The sequence below is a fragment of the Rissa tridactyla genome, chromosome 1 (assembly GCF_028500815.1).
Source record: "Rissa tridactyla isolate bRisTri1 chromosome 1, bRisTri1.patW.cur.20221130, whole genome shotgun sequence".
Classification (NCBI taxonomy): Eukaryota; Metazoa; Chordata; class Aves; order Charadriiformes; family Laridae; genus Rissa; species Rissa tridactyla.
The window spans coordinates 153602891-153618471 of record NC_071466.1 but is presented as its reverse complement, the minus strand read 5'-3'; the positions used below and the strand labels follow the sequence as shown (position 1 = coordinate 153618471).

The window sequence follows — 15581 nt, the reverse complement described above, 5'->3', positions numbered from 1 at the left end:
ATGTGATATTGTAATAAATGCAGATATATAATTAAATTGTTCTGCTGTTTACCTAATTTCTAAACATCATCTATGTATATTCTGAATGAATAACAAGAAATTCCTTGGTTCTTTTGCAGATCGTTCACGAGATGTTTTAGAGCAGCTAGTCATATCAAACAAAATCAAACAAGTAACGTGGACTGTTTACTGATTGTTTGTCGTGTACATGTGAGTGTAATGTTTACAGATGGGAGAGCTCTTTCAGAAAACAAGCTCCTTGGAGAAATAGCTGGTGACTTTTGTACCACCAGATTGCTTCCCTCCTTGTTCCCACCAGAGGTCTCCATCGCCATTCCAGTCCTTGCCTGTGAGTCTGGGCTTCCCTATTGTCTGTACTTAGAGCCCTGTCTTCTTTGCATCACTGATCAGGCTTCATTAAGGGGAAAGTTAAACTGTAATTAATATTACACTGTCATCTCTCAGCCTCCTCTTGAAGTATCAACTTTGGCAACTACTTACCATCTTGTAGCATCTTAGCTACATATACAAACACAATTTAAGTAAGTCCCTGTTCTGAGTTTGTAGTCTGAGAGGGTAGTTGCAACTAAAAGTACTGAGCCCAAACATAGTATTAACACTTACGCAGCAGTCTCTGTAAAGTTGTGACTTTAATCTGACAAAAGTCAACAGACAGAACTGCTGAATGGAGGTGGCATTGACAGCAGTGCAATTTTTTTAAGTAGCAGCAGTCTCCTTTCACCATGTACTTTTGCAAGGTCCAGAGGAAAAAACACAGGTACTTTTCTTTTGATGTTACTGATGCTGCAGGTTTCTGGTTATATTTACCTTCAAATACTTGCTGGATTTTTACACATTCAGAAGTACAGTCTGAATATGTAAACATAAAATTGTTTTGAAGTTATTGTGACTTAACAAATTTCAGAATAATAGTTATGACCAATAAAAGAATATTGTATATGGGAAAATATGTACTTATTTGCTCTGGCTTTTGCCTGCATTCCTGTATGAAAATCCTTTTAGGGAACAAAACGTTGGTTCTCACAAGCATGGCTGTGAGTGAAATAGGACCAAACTTAACGTTTGAGTACATGAATCTCAGGATGGTGGAGTTCAGGAAAGTATGTCCTGCTATAAGCAGTTTATAATATCTCCAGTGGCCTCCCAGAAATTGAAAATATAACCATTTATACATTGTTCAATTGTGGTCATATTGAAAAAAATATTTAGAAGCGTAGAATGAGTTCATTGCATGATGGAACAGTGGTCTCATCACAATTATGTCATGTTCACTGGCTTTGTTGAAATAGCATGATTTCTAGTGAGACTTTTATGAATTCTACATTCAACTTCTATAAATGCTAGCAATTTTAGCATTCTACAGGGCAGGTAGCACACTATGTTAATACTCTGCATCTGGAAGTAGCAGGGTTTGGCTAGGGAGGTCTTACGTGGATCTGATGACACTTAGAAACCCATGAGTTCAGGCAACCATAAGGAATATGTTTACTTCATAATTTAACACTTGTCATAGCCACATGCGTTTTAAGTGTCGTAGAAATTAAAACAGTCTTCTACTAATCTATTTAAAGTTCAGGTCAAATTGCATGGAAGATAATAATATAATATGTTGCATCCAGTACTATTAAAGGATGTTATGATGTCTGAGAATAATCTCTTGTTCTTCTGTTGATCACATGGCTTATGGAAGAGCAGGTCCATTTAGAAAACTCGTTCAAGTGTAACTGAATGCATAATTTTCGAACTCCAGTGCCTAAATCCCTAATTCTTGTTGCATGTAGTACAATGGCTCAGCCCAGTGATGAATGTGTTCCTATGATACCTATAGGTATAACTGCACCAGCGCAAACCATTCCTGCAAACAGAAGTAGTTTTGCTACATTAGCAAGTAGCATTTGAAGGCTGTAATTGCAACAAATCCTTGGACCAGATAGAGGCCTTAGAACCTAAATATATACTTAGGTTTCCTGTTTTAATCAACCAGATTTTACCCCCTTTTTTGGCTAAAGAGTAGTTTATTGTTTTGCCATGCGGAATGCCTGGTGTCAGTTGGGGCCCATCATTCCTTTGAACTCTTCAACGTGAGTTGGCAATAAATTTGCTTTGCACTGTTTTTCATACTCATCAAGCTGATTAGGCAGCAGCACTTACATGGTTAGTAATCATGTCAAATAAATAAAGCATAAGGATCAGGTTTCAGGAAGGGTGCCACAAAAAGAGTAAGAATTGCAAGCTAACACAAGTGGGAAGGGGCCTCGGGAGGTTTCTAGTCTAACTTCTGCCCAAAGCAGGGCCAGCTCAGCGCAGCTTAGTTGGCGCTTTATCCAAACAAGTCTTGGGCAACTGAAGATGACAGAGCCTTCACAACCTTTTGAGGCAACTTGTTGCACTGCTTGACTGTGTTAATGGTGGAAAATTTTTTCCTTCTATCCTGTTTGACCCTATTTTGTTTCAACTTACACCCTTTCTCACTGGAAGAGCCTGGCTGTCATCCTGATAATCTCCTGATAAGTACAGGCAGGTTGCTTGTAGGTCCCTTGAAGCCTTGTCTTCTCCAAGCTGAACAAGCCCAGTTCCCTCAATCTGTTATTGTACAACATGTTACTGTACCATAGTGTGGTGATGGTTGCCAGACTCTCATCCCAAGTGCTACATCCCGAAAGAAAATTATGAATGGAGATAATGTAAAGCAGCTAAAGGTGGAAGACTACCAAAGTCTGTAACAGCAAAGGACACTTAAAAAAATTTCTATCTGTGGGACAGTGCCACTGCTAACCTCACTGGAAAAGTTGTCCTTTTTTCCCCTTGCTAATGTAACCTTGGATTTGTCATCCTGAAGGCAAATACAGCTTACACTGTGTCCTTAAACATGGGTGTAGATTTACCGTGTTCTCCTATAGCCTTTTCTAAATATGTAACTTAGTGGTATGTCCTCTGTACTTAAAAATCTGTGCAACATTGCAATGAATTAATGGTGTATTTTTAAGTTCGAAAATTTAATGCAAGTCGTGTTAAATCCTTCACTGCCAGCGCTTGAGTCAGCTCTCTTATGGATTTCTTACTAGCATAACTCTTCTGGAATATTTTTTTACTCTGATAAAGCCGCAGTCATTTTCCACAAATGCTTACAAGTGTTGGGTGAAGTGGGAGAAGAACATCGTGTATGCATTTACCACTTCATATTCTGTATTGTTCGGATATTGTTATTGTTGTAAATTGTTGGGTGAGCACTGCAGAATATTCACACATTGTTCTGAAGATTAAAGTTTGTAAGTCTTCCATTGGGATAGTTCTGAAAACTTGTTAAATTATATTTTATGACCATGTACATCTGAATGTGCTTCTAACCTCCTACTTCATAAACACCATGGTTTTCTGAGTGAGTACCACATACTTTTTCATGTTTATAGGCTTCTACCACGTCACCCGGTATTTGGATAGTTGTAGGTGCATTGTGTTCCATTCTGCAGTTTTTAGTTCCCCATCACTGCCTGTTCAATAGTTAACTGCTAAAGGTGACAGTTCCTGCAAGACTGCTCTGAAAACATCGGTTTCTTCTTCAAATGGCTGCATTTACAGCCTCTCACCTGTGAATGTCGTTTTCTTTTTCTTTTTTTCCTCTGCAGGGGATTCTTCCTTGACAGATGTAGCTAGGAGTGATTCTGGAGTTTGGCCAGCAACTTCTCAAGAGAAGAGAAAAATAATTATATCTGACTTCTATTCTGTGTTTTTTAGTTACCTTCTGTTCAGAAGCATCATGGAAAGAAAGATGTCTTTCTAGCTTACTAGCTTCCCATGATAATAAATGGCCTTTTTTACCCCTGCAAAGTTAGGGAACGTAGATCATTTGACCCGACTCTCAGGGCGATAAAGTTACCTTAGCTATTACTACTTAGTCACTTTCCACTTACTAAAAACTTTCACTTTGACTAGTGTTCAAGAGGCATGTTTTAGATTTGTGTGCAACTCCTAAGTAACCACTCTGGCAGCTTTGAGGAAGAGTACATTTTTATTATAGAGGGGAAGGGGGAGATTCGAATTAGTTACTTTGACATTCAGAAGAGATATCCAGAAAAAGAGCAAGGCACTTTAAGTTGAGCATAATATGAGCTAATAATCTAGCAGAGAGCTTTATGAAGGACAGCAATAATTTTCTCTGTAAATAAGCTGCAAAAGTCTGAAAGCAGTGCAGTAACTTTTCAGCCACCATCTTCTCCCCACAGCAGTCTGCTGGATGTCCAAAATATTTCACAATGGTGTCAGAGAGCAAGACGTGAATATACAGGAAAAACATCAAGCATGCAAACTCTTACATGTCTTTGGATTTGCACTTCAGTGCAGGCCCCTGTGAATACAGTTTGCATGTAGTTTTTACCTCAATTGGAGCAAAAGCCTCAGTGAGTATGACTGAAATCAGTACAGTGAAGGTACAGTAATCTACTTTGCATCAACAGATATGTTCCGTGTTTAATTCCCTTTTTCATTTTACATACTTACAAAAAAAGCCAATGCAGCGAGACAAAATTCATTAGAAAGCCAGCTTCAACAGTTTTCTAAGCTATTTGAGGGCTGATAACTCCAGACAATACTTGATGTTAATCCATTGTTTTCTTGTCTAGTATACTCAGGAAGTGAATATTCTATAACTTTGTGCAATTGACTGCGAATGCTGTGGCTTAAAAACTGATGCCTGCCAGGGTCACCAATCAGCACTTCAGTTTGCTGTATCCTGATGCATTTCTTTAGCCAGTGATGCAGACCATCAGCAAGTTGTTCATCATAAAACATATCTCCTAGAACAATGAGGTCCCAGTTGCCAGCGTCTGAATTAATGATGTTCTTAATGGTGATGGGGAAGGGATTCAGGTGGTTCAGTTCGCAGTTCAAGATCATTGCCATTCCTGCAACTGGAGAAAAGTCAAAGTGAAATGAAAGTTACCTTTTAGGATTCTGCCATTCAGCCCCGTTAAAAATTTCCTTGACACATCTTTGAAGTTCACCTCTTAAATATTTTTGTTTATCCTATCTAGGGATTTCCACAGGTTTCATTACAGGTCAAAATCTGGCATAAAGTGACAGAATTTTATCCCCATTGCACCATGACACAGGGAAGAACTATTCCTGAATGGATACCAAATGGAAACCGGTCATAGAATCAAACCAGAATATCCAACTGCCTTAATCTATGGATGTACTTCTTCCATAACCAATGAGTAATTAAATTATGAATAAACCGAATTTGTAAATCAGTTATGGGAAAACAAAGTCTGGGAGAAAAAGGCAAAGTCTAGGCCCTAATGTATGAAAGTTCAGGAAAATGCTATGGTCTTACAGAGAAGCCAACTTGCTACCTGTGCCTGGAGTTCTCTTCCAAACCAGCCGTGATGGTGTATAGGCAACACTAGATAGAAATTTTGCGGTTTGTTCATTCTAAGGAGCCATGGAGATATACTAAGTGCAAGAGAGGCTGGTACAATACAGGTTCTAATACTGGCAAAATCCATTCATCTTTCTAGCATTCTTAGAACTCTGTTTGGAACCTGAATTTCTCCCAAATGGAGCAAAGAAAAGTCTATGTCAAATGTGCTTTAAAATTTGACAAATATCTTTATACAGAGATAAAAAAAAAAAAAAAAAAAGGCCTTACTAGGGTCAATGTCATTAGCAAGGACTTGCGATGCACCGCTCATCACAGCAGCTATTGCTGTTGCTCCACATCCACTTCCAAGATCCAAAACCGATCGTCCTTTGACAACGCGTGGATTATCTAAAATATACCTGAAAATAAAAACTGTTAAAGCAATGAACAAGATTATGCAAATTTGCCGTTTTGCATAACACTGCATAAGAATTTTTGCCATACATGGTGTCTTAGAAATATTCTACGTGTGCAGTTGGTACATGGCTCCTTATTTGTCTCTGCTGATAGAAAAGTCAAGAACCATCATCTTTCTCCCTTACTTCTCTCCCACCCCCCAAACAAAAAAAAAATCCAGCCAATTAAGCAACATTTTATTTCAATCAGCTTCTCTGCCAGGTGACCTTATCTAATAAATAGACCTTATCTAATAAATGGGCACAAACTGCAAGGTGACTAAAATGCTTGGCATCAGAAACAGGAAAGTAAGAATTTGTAGAAATTAAAAGCAATCTGACTGAAAAAACATGAAGATGTATTTACGGTGAATATTGCACCCATCAAAACACAAGGCCTACCCATCCCCTAAAATACTGCATATGCAACTACTTGGAAGAAGAGGAATTTCTCGTCTTTTCCTGAACCATGCAGGCACAGATACAAATTCTTCCAGTCTCCTTAATGTTGTTCCTGAGTAGCAACAAGAAAATGAGAATAGAGCAGTGGTGAGCAGAAAGGGTGTCTTCATCTAGTGGCTGACACCTGCCACGAGGAGTCAGCAAGCAAAAACCTCTAGGCTGGAAATGGAGAAGACCTGACAGAAGGCAGGTTATTGTTAAAGATGATGAATCATGTAGCCATTACTGAGCGTTCAGAACTTTTAACAATTGCCTTGAAATTCAATCTTCTGCAAGGGGGAAGGCCCTAAGTGACAAGGGGGAAGACCCTTAGGTGACAAAAATTACTGCAAATTGCCATAAATTTACTACTAATTGCCATAACTTCTGTTAAAGTAGAAACAGGAAAGGATTCTACATTTGTGTTGTCTTCTGTCATGGGGGCTGATGGCTGACTGTTCACGCGGGGCTACTGCTAAGGACAGCTTTTGCAGGTGGGTTCCAGTGCAGAGAGCTGTGATGGAAACGTTAAGATTGATGTCAACGGTGAATAGATGGATGGATGGATGGAAATGTCTGGGCCTAGAAGCACCAGAAGGAATGGCAGAAGGAGGCCTAATAAGAGTGTCAAGTGTTGATGGCACCTAGATCCCACCACATCTGTATACAGATTCCTAGGAGCCCAGACAGGCAGAATAAAAGACAACCTACCCTCAAACTAAACAGTTCAAGCCATTAAGATGCCACAGCAGGAAAGTCAGGACCAGGACTGAAGATACAAAATACCCAGATCAGGAACCTAGGAAACATGAGAAGGACCTAACATTCCATGCCTCGTCCTACATGTCATCACAAGGAAACTCACCAGACAGCTTGGGCACACACAACTTGGTGCATGTGAGTACGTGGTTATGAATCCAATGAGTGGAACTTTCTCAGTGTTAATGAAAATCACCTTCTATGAGGTCTGGCACGCAGCGTTGCAGCATTATTTGCTACTTTGAAGATCCACAGATGCTTTTTTTCTGAGGGCACCCAGCAGGAAATGGGTGCAGAGGCTCAGCAGCTCAGCTCTTTGGCCACTCCTCCTCAGGCCATCACTTCTCTGAGGACAGCCCGTAGTTTACCAACGGGGTGGAGGACAGGGGCATGACCTCCACAGAAAGTGCTCTGTTTCCCCTTTCTAGGGGCAATGCTTGGATTTGAAATGACTTTCCAGCAGTAACTTGTGTAGAGCATGATCTGCTGCGAGTGCCTTGTTTCCAGCTGAGTGGTTCCTGAGTTACTGCTAATGACTGCGGTGACTTGGGACAGCTGGAATCGATTGCATCCCCTGGCACGCACACAGTGCATCACGCTGCTGTTGGAGACTGCTGTCTGCCATGCTGAGTTAACGAGGTATCTTGAGTTACACCAAGAGGAACATCTTGAAATAGACTCCTGATGTTGTGGCAATGCCAATGGGTGAAAGGAGCGCAGTTATGGAAGCAGCCTGTTTTCATGCTCCCTTTTTCTTTCTACTTTTCCAGATTACGTAGCTAATTTCTGATATTCCCAATACATCAAACAAGTGCATAAGCAGTAAGTCAATAAAGTGGTGAAATTCCAGATAATTATTATTGCTACCCAAATATCTGGGCATATGAATCATACAATAACAGAATGTAGAGATTACCTTACCTAATGTAATTATGCAATGTTTAGGAGCACTCTAGTTCACCTACACGGCAGGCTAATTGACTCGCAATTTAACTGTAAAGCTCATCTTTTTCCTGGTAAAAACCGCCTTCCTATTTATGCTTTCTTGCAGAAAAACAGCAAAGCCCTAATTCAGATCCTTGCCTTTCATCTATGTGGGGAATATCTGACAGCTTGTTCTTTGCTGTGACAATTATGAACTTCTGCTGTTCAAAGTGAGAGATTTGATTTTACAGAATAAAGGTACCCTAACTAATTCCTGGGAATCAGGAACATTAAAGACATTTTGACAGTAAGTGTCCAAAATCAAAATGTGGCTTCTGATGTGACTAAAAGGCATCCACAAGAAGGCTTGACAATAAGGCTGCTGAAATCCTAAATGAGGAGAGTGATTCAGGCCAGCCACCACTCCAAGTGCATCAGCATAAACCTACTTTTCTCAACAGACCAGACACACATCCACGCTGCTGTCTGTCTCCTACCAAAAAAAACCCCCATGTGTTACGACAAAATAGCAATCCTCCTGTTTGGAGTGACAATGAGTTGATAGAATTAAACACCTTGCTAGGTTTTCATGGCAACTGCACAGCCCTTCCACACATCCAAATTCAGCCCCGTTGTCAACACATGCATTCCCACTGAAGACAACAGATTTCAACTTAAGAGCTGTAAGTTACTCTATATGCAGCAGGTACCAAAACTTCACTGCCAACCAGCAGAGATTGCGTCTCTCCTGTATAAGCAGAGTATGGATAATGCGCTCTCATACGAGGCAAATACACATCGCTGGGCATCACTACAAGCAGATCCAGGTCTGACATCCTGGACCGCTGCAGACTTGACTTAGCAACTTTGGTGATGCGTACCTGGAGAGGGCTTGGCCTCCCGGCCAGTAAATTGCCCAGAAAGGGTCTCCGTAAGGCCACAGGTCAGGTTTTTCCTTCCAGAACTTGCAGCGAGGGGTGAGGAGGCGCAGTCGTATCTCTGGTGTGAGGTGCCCACTGCTGGTGACCTCTGTGTTCTCCTCCAAAAACGCTCTCACCTCAGGGTCCAGAGACTTGCCAGCACTCCAATGGTGGCAGCGCTTCCAGTGCAGAGAGGGGACTCCCCTCCTGCTCCTCCAAGCCTTGGCAAAGGTGTTCTGCCTGCCCAAGAGGAGGAGACGCTTCCAGCCGCGGAAGGCCATGTCTCCCCAGGGTCAAACCCTCCCCAGGAGAGCTCAGAGCACAGCTTATCTGATGACCACAGCAGGTGATGAGGCAGAAAGCTTGAAACAAACTCACAGGAGTGATAGTAATAGATGACAATTCCTGAAAGGAGAACAATGCTACATAAGTGTTGTTTTTTCAGTGACTTCAAGGCTATGCACCACCAGGGCATTAGGAAGAGAAGGTCAATGTGCTGTTGCATGACCATGAATGCATGCTTTGCCCCTGCTCAGAAAGGCTTTGAAGTCTGAAAGAAGTGGTATTTAAGGAAGAAGCTATCAAGAGACCCATTCAGGAGAGTGCTATAAACATATCCCATGAGAAACAACCAGTTAGCGGGACAGTTGATAGAGCTCAAACGTTCAGCCTTTTAACATCTCCCTCCCTCTGCCTTGAAGATATACATATGGCAAGCTACTCCCATGTAAGGTTCTTCATTGAATCTTAAGATTTTGCAGTAGGGCTCTGGCATTGCAGGGCCTGTGGGCATGGCGAAGGTTGTCAGTAGGTTGCTTGTGAGACACCATTAATTACAAGTGTTATAATGGTGATGAATCTTTTATATGAAAGCATCTTTTTAAAGTTGAGCAATTAAAGGATTTCCGCAAAAGACTTTTTGTCCCTCAGATTTGTCAGACCGCCAGCTCCAAAATGAAAAAAAAAAAATATATATCCCCAAGAACTGATCTTAATCAGAATACTCCCAATTTGTTGCATTTCAGTCTGTATTTTAAAGGATCGGTTAGTCTTATGGTACAACAGTCTCAGGTGGATGCTACCACTGTAGCCCACTCTCTGTGAGAAACTATATAAACATAGAATCATAGAATCATTTCGGTTGGAAGAGACCAATCTAGATCATCAAGGCCAACCCTTAACCTAGCACTGCCAACTTACCACTAAACTATGTCCCTCAGCACTACATCTGCACGTCTTTTAAATACCTCCAGGGATGGTGACTCAACCATTTCCCTGGGCAGCCTGCTCCAATGCTTGATAACTCTTTCTGTGAAGAAATTTTCCTAATATCTATTCTAAACTTCCCCTGGCATAACTTGAGGCCGTTTCCTCTTGTCTTATTGCTTGTTACTTGGGAGAAGAGAGTGACCCCCACCTCTCTACAACCTCCTTTCACGTAGTTGTAGAGATCAATAAGGTCTCCCCTCAGCCTCCTTTTCTCCAGACTGAACAACCCCAGTTCCCTCAGGTGCTCCTCATAAGACCTGTGCTCTACAGTCCTCACCAGCTTTGCTGCCCTTCTCTGGACATGCTCCAGCACCTCAATGTCCCTCACTCCAAGCTGTCTAAAGAGAGAGAAACTGAATCCAACACATTAAAGAAAATTAAGTTTTTAAAAGGTGAGACGTTCAGACTAGGTGAGCTCGCACTCAAAGGCCTTCTGACACCACTCAAGGACAGTTTTCAGGTCACCAGCAGTGAAGAAAAGGGGAATGGAAGATTGGTACACCAGAGTTTAGACTCATTTAAGAATCAGGAGAATGGAGAGTGGAGAGCCGCAGCACTCAGCTGACCGGCAAATGAAGAAGAGCCTCTCAGCACTTCATCACCATCACCGTATTCTCCTCATCCACCATCTCTTGCAGACCCTAGGTCTTTCTGACGCTGATCCTGTAAGTATCCTTACCAAGCGGTGTCCTGAAGAAAGAGCAACTGTTTCCTTCCTCATCTTACTCTCTCTAACCTCTTTTCAATAGCTTGGACTTACATGCTTCAGGGCACAGCTTTTGAACCTCCCCCTAAGCTGATGGCCGGAGAAGCATTTAAGGCCTGTGCTTCCACAACAGTAAGACTGCAAGTACGGACACAAGGGAAACTGCGCTCTCTATTTTGCAATTGTTTTCTCTCTTCTGTACTGGTTTTCATGAAAAAGCAGAATGGTGCATGAAGAAAATCAACTTCAGCCCACTCCTGCCAAGTTTTCACAACAGAAGAATTGTGGCCAGCTTTGCCATCTAGAGCTGTGCAGGTAATCCTTAAAAAAAAACTAGGCAAAGGGAGAACAAGAAAAATATGCTAACAAAACAAAGTCATATTTCATTACTTCAGTTTATCTGTCTGGATCTTTAGTAAAAGTTCATATGTGTTTAGTGCCATTTTTGTTGTGCGCTGGACTCTGCTTTAGGTCCTGGGTTCAGTTTGATCCTTTACTAAAATGTTAAGCTGTGAACTTCCCTCCCGTAACACTTTGCTATTTAGGCTGATAGTCCAGTGAAGTCTTAGTTCAAATCATTGGCTAAAGGCTTTGTGGTTTTTTTACACATAAATACCTGTGACTGAACAATTTGCCTTTTTCCACATTTGAGAATGCCATTCATCAGAGTCTATGTAATTAATGAATATAATTAACGAATGCCTTCCTTCTTGAAGGCAGAGCTATATAATCCTCATCTGCCTAAGGGAAGCATAAAGTTAACTGAAATCAATCAAAGATATAAATCTCGTCAGCTAATGGTGTATGCTGGTTTTTCCCCATGAGTTGCCGCAAATTAGCAGGGCTGAGATATTTTGCATTGCCTGTCACGACGGTTACTCTTTTCAAATTAACTGCCAGTAGAGAAATATCTGCCAAGAGCTCCGTGCTCCGAATGCCAAACTGAGCTGAAGCGTTTACTGCAGGAAGGCATCGGGACAGATACCCTTGCGTTGTGACACTCCCGGCCTTCCCATCTTATTGGGAATAAAAATCAGTGGGTGAGCAGGACTTGGGAAAGGGGATGAAACCAAGCAAAATCCACCAAAAAAAAAAAAATCCCGTGCAATTCAATTTTTTTTTTTTTTTTAAAGCAGCAGGTGCCTTTGAAAGCACAACCATGCTGGCCCCACGTTTCCCATCGGGGGAAGCCAGGCCGAACCAAGGCCAAGGCTGCCTGCCTCCGGGAGGGAAGGGAGAGAGGGAGGCAGGGAGGCAAACAGGCCGCTGTCACCCAGCCCCGCTGCCACCAGCGACCCGCCGGCGCCCCGGGCCGAGCCAGATCCATCCAGACCGCTCCCACCCACACACCCCCCCATCCGTCACCCCGGCCTGGGCACCCCTCTGCAAAGCGGCCGCCAGCCTACGGGAGGGCACGAACAAGGAGAAGGCCGACACCGGGACCACCGCCTGGGCTGGGCTGGGCTGGGCTGGGCCGGGCCGTGCCGTGCCGTCCCGCCCCGCGCAGGCCGCTGCGGGCCTACCCCGTCCGGGCCGCCCGCCCCACCCCCGCCCAGCCGCGGCCGCACCGCCCCCCGCCGGGGCGGGACCAGGGCCGGGGCCGGGGCCGAGAGCGGGGAGCGCCCGGCCCACACCTACCTGCTGCTCCCGGGCCGCCGCTTCCCTCCGCCCCGCTCCGCCCCGCCCCGATGCACTGCGCGGGGGCCGGGCCGAGGGGGGCCGGGCCGAGGGGGGCCGGGCCGAGGGGGGCCGGGCTCCCCGCCCGCCCTTAAAGGAGCAGTGGCGCGGAGCGAGGTGCCTCCGTTCCGGCTCCGGTACCGGCAGTCTTCGCTGGTGCTTGGGGTTGGGTTTTGTCCACGCCGCAGCGCTTCGGGCCCGCCCCTCCCTGAGTCCAGGCCCCGGTCAGCTTCACGTGCGTGCTCCGGTCCTGCTCCCTTTAAATGGTTCAACGAGGGCAAGTGCCGGGTCCCGCACTTGGGCCACAACAAACCCACGCAGCGCTACAGGCTTGGGCAAGAGCGGCTGGAAACCTGCCCGGTGGAAAACGACCTGGGGGCGTTGGTCGACAGCCGGCTGAATATGAGCCGGCAGCGTGCCCGGGGGGACAAGAAGGCCAACAGCATCCTGGCCTGCGCCAGGCATAATGTGGCCAGCAGGACTAGGGAAGTGATTGTCCCCCTGCCCTCAGCACTGGTGAGGCCCCAACTTGAATACTGTGTCCAGTTTTGGGCCCCTCACTACAAGAGAGACATTTTGGTGCTGGAGTGTGTCCAGAGAAGGGCAACAAAGCTAGTGAAGGGTCTGGAGAACAAGTCTTGTGAGGAGCTTCTGGGGGAGCTGGGGTTGTTCAGCCTGGAGAAAAGGAGGCCGAGGGGAGACCTTATCACTCTCTACAACTGCCTGAAAGGAGGTTGTAGAGAGGTGGGGGTCTGTCTCTTCTCTCAAGCAACAGGTGATAGGACAAGCGGAAATGGCCTCAAATTGCACCAGGGGAAGTTTAGAACAGATATTAGGAAAAACTTCTTCACCAAAAGTGTTATCAAGCATTGGAACAGGCTGCCCAGGGAAGTGGATGAGCCACCATCCCTGGAGGTATTTAAAATATGGGTAGACACGGTGCTGAAGGACATGGTTTAGTGGTGGACTTCGCAGTCTTAGGTTTACGGTTGGACAATACTATAATTCTATAAATTACTTTTAAAAAAGACTTGCGTCAATGTAAACTAGCTCTGCATTTTAAAGCAGTAATAAAAATCTATGTAGGAAAAGGAGTAATAACAAGTAAACAAATTTCACAGCAGTGAAAATAGGATCTTTGTTTTTTCTTCCTCTGCACATCAGATCAAGACCACTGTCAAATGTGGTATGGCCTAGCCAAGGTGTCTGGATGCATTTGTAACAGCGACAGCTATTGAAGGTACTGAACACTGAAAGACCAGCCAGCTCTAGACCAGCTCTAATACCAGGTATGTCCCACAAGCAAGCTGCACCTCTGTTTTCCCCTCTTCATGTTTCTCTTCCCCATTCTCTCTACCTTCCCTATGGGACAAAATGTCCCAAATTTCACACACTGTGTTTTGAAAAGGCTCTTGTGCATTGCCTGAGGTGACAATTTTAAGTCCTGCAGCACTTGGGATGCCAGGTTTTTAAAAATAAATCTGGTGATTACACAGCCTAAGCCTGGATCTGCCAAAATCTCTGAGGTTATGAGGCCATCTAGTGATCTCCTGTCTTAGTACAATTAAAACGTGCTCTCCAGGGCATGAAAGCTGCTTCTAAAGCAGGGCTTTTTCTTTAAACTTGGGTGAACCCCAGTGTCCTGAGAGAATGTGGCCCCTCCATTCTGGGCTGCAGAGAGACTAGGATGAAGGCGATGCGCTGGGAGGAGCCCAGGACCCAGACGGAAGCTGGTGTCCACCTGCCACATGAAGCCTGAAGTCCACAGACATGTTAAGCTGTAGGGATACTTGTATGCCTTTTACTCTTGTAAAGCAGGACTCAGGCTCAGCCTTTTTAGAAATGATCCCCCAAATTATATAAAGTTGTGGATGGACCTTTGCGGTTTAGGCTCAGGAGGACATTATTCCTTGGAATCCTCGGGGAACCATGAAGTTTCAAAAGTTTTGAGTCTTTCAGCAACTCTTTCTGGTCCTCTCCGAGGAGGGAGACATTGAAAACACTCATAATACCTAAAAATGTGCATGAAACATGCAATTCAGGACACAGGTCTTTGTGCCCTCTAGATACTCACCACCATGCTAGGAATAAAGAACTTGGTAAGGTAACAGGAAAATTGTTATTTTCCTGTTGACCAGGCTGGATGGGGCTTTGAGCAGCCTGGTCTAGTGGGAGGTGTCCTTGCCCATGGCAGGGGGGTTGGAACTAGATGATCTTTAAGGTCCCTTCCAACCTGAACCATTCTGTGATTCTATGATTATCAACATCAGCTTAGGATGCCGTGTAAGATATGGTAACAGCTTTAAGCATACTGACAGGTGATGATGCACCTCTACTTTGCACATTTTATTTTATGCCTGAGAAGGTTCTCAGGGAAATCTGACAGGAAAGCTTTTTAACTTGGATCTTCAGCCTCTTTGATTAGGTATTTTAACAAGTAACTTCTCAGGTCTAGTTTTTATGAACTCCTGATACAAGGTATCACTCGCTAGATGTGTGAACTTCAGTGAAGTCACTGCTGCCTAGTACAGACCAACATCGCGCTGAGGCAGTTAGTTAAAAATAAAATCTTCCCTGGCTGCTCCCAGTTTAGGGAAGCTGCTCCTGGTAACACTGGCTGGGATGTTAAAACCAGAAATCCACTCTTTCTTACTTAATGACAAATATGTAGTTATTAACGTATAGATTCCTAGCATGACGTAAGAAATCTCTGATACTGACATCTGCCATCCTTCTTGTGAAAGTCTAGGTAAATCACGTTGACTTTCAGGACATGCTTTGTGCTGATTTCTTCAGCAATGTATCAAAGCCTGTCCCCTGTGAGGAAAAAATGTTTAATTTCCAAAGGCTTTTTGTTTTAGATGGTGACATCTTGAGAATTTCTGCTGTTCAAATGTATGGTATACTGTGCAGCCAAATACCCTAACTGTGCTGGAAATTTGCTCCGAGGACAAGGATGTCTTTGATCACAACATAATATCGATTTGGTGTATCATGGAGGAGTGCAACACTAGCAAAATGCAGTTATGGAGTAGCACACGAGGGACTCC

General features: G+C 43.9%; 3 protein-coding genes across 6 annotated transcripts in view; 2 read left to right on the top strand and 1 right to left on the bottom strand.

Annotated features, from left to right (window-relative positions):
* Positions 1 to 8286, top strand: part of AMN1 (antagonist of mitotic exit network 1 homolog) — a 30455-nt gene extending 22169 nt beyond the window's left edge. For 2 of the 3 annotated variants that reach the window (XM_054189169.1, XM_054189170.1), the window contains one exon: positions 120 to 3357. In XM_054189169.1, coding sequence (XP_054045144.1) covers positions 120 to 193 — 74 coding nt within the window. In that variant the 3' untranslated portion in view covers positions 194 to 3357. Of the gene's footprint in view, positions 1 to 119; positions 7174 to 8086 lie in introns of those variants that run through there. The other variant, XM_054189168.1, reaches the window with a different exon arrangement.
* ETFBKMT (electron transfer flavoprotein subunit beta lysine methyltransferase) lies at positions 4012 to 12592 on the bottom strand. Of its 2 annotated transcripts, none has more exons than XM_054189165.1 (4): positions 12493 to 12592; positions 8841 to 9284; positions 5669 to 5799; positions 4012 to 4928 (listed from the first exon to the last, which is right to left on the bottom strand). In XM_054189165.1, exons 2-4 carry the CDS (start codon positions 9158 to 9160, stop codon positions 4564 to 4566), a joined length of 816 nt encoding a protein of 271 aa, XP_054045140.1. In that variant the 5' UTR covers positions 9161 to 9284; positions 12493 to 12592; the 3' UTR covers positions 4012 to 4563. The 2 variants fall into 2 exon arrangements, with proteins under 2 accessions (XP_054045140.1, XP_054045141.1); XM_054189166.1 differs by lacking the exon at positions 12493 to 12592 and adding an exon at positions 12275 to 12377.
* Positions 11508 to 13792, top strand: LOC128908181 (translation initiation factor IF-2-like). The gene is made up of 3 exons (XM_054197888.1): positions 11508 to 11528; positions 12007 to 13047; positions 13696 to 13792. Exons 1-3 carry the CDS (start codon positions 11508 to 11510, stop codon positions 13726 to 13728), a joined length of 1095 nt encoding a protein of 364 aa, XP_054053863.1. The 3' UTR covers positions 13729 to 13792.
* Positions 13793 to 15581: the final 1789 nt, after the last annotated feature.

What these genes read in the sequence shown, in the direction of transcription:
- ETFBKMT (XM_054189165.1), bottom strand. Translation starts at nt 9,160, where the DNA reads ATGGCCTTCCGCGGCTGGAAGCGTCTCCTCCTCTTGGGCAGGCAGAAC. An exon ending in GGAGGCCAAGCCCTCTCCAG is followed by an intron (nt 5,800 to 8,840) that starts GTACGCATCACC and finishes TTTTATTTTCAG; the next exon opens with GTATATTTTAGATAATCCAC. An exon ending in TGCTAATGACATTGACCCTA is followed by an intron (nt 4,929 to 5,668) that starts GTAAGGCCTTTT and finishes ACTTTTCTCCAG; the next exon opens with TTGCAGGAATGGCAATGATC.
- LOC128908181 (XM_054197888.1), top strand. Translation starts at nt 11,508, where the DNA reads ATGCCATTCATCAGAGTCTAT. An exon ending in TGCCATTCATCAGAGTCTAT is followed by an intron (nt 11,529 to 12,006) that starts GTAATTAATGAA and finishes TGCCTTTGAAAG; the next exon opens with CACAACCATGCTGGCCCCAC. An exon ending in TCCCCCTGCCCTCAGCACTG is followed by an intron (nt 13,048 to 13,695) that starts GTGAGGCCCCAA and finishes TCTGCACATCAG; the next exon opens with ATCAAGACCACTGTCAAATG.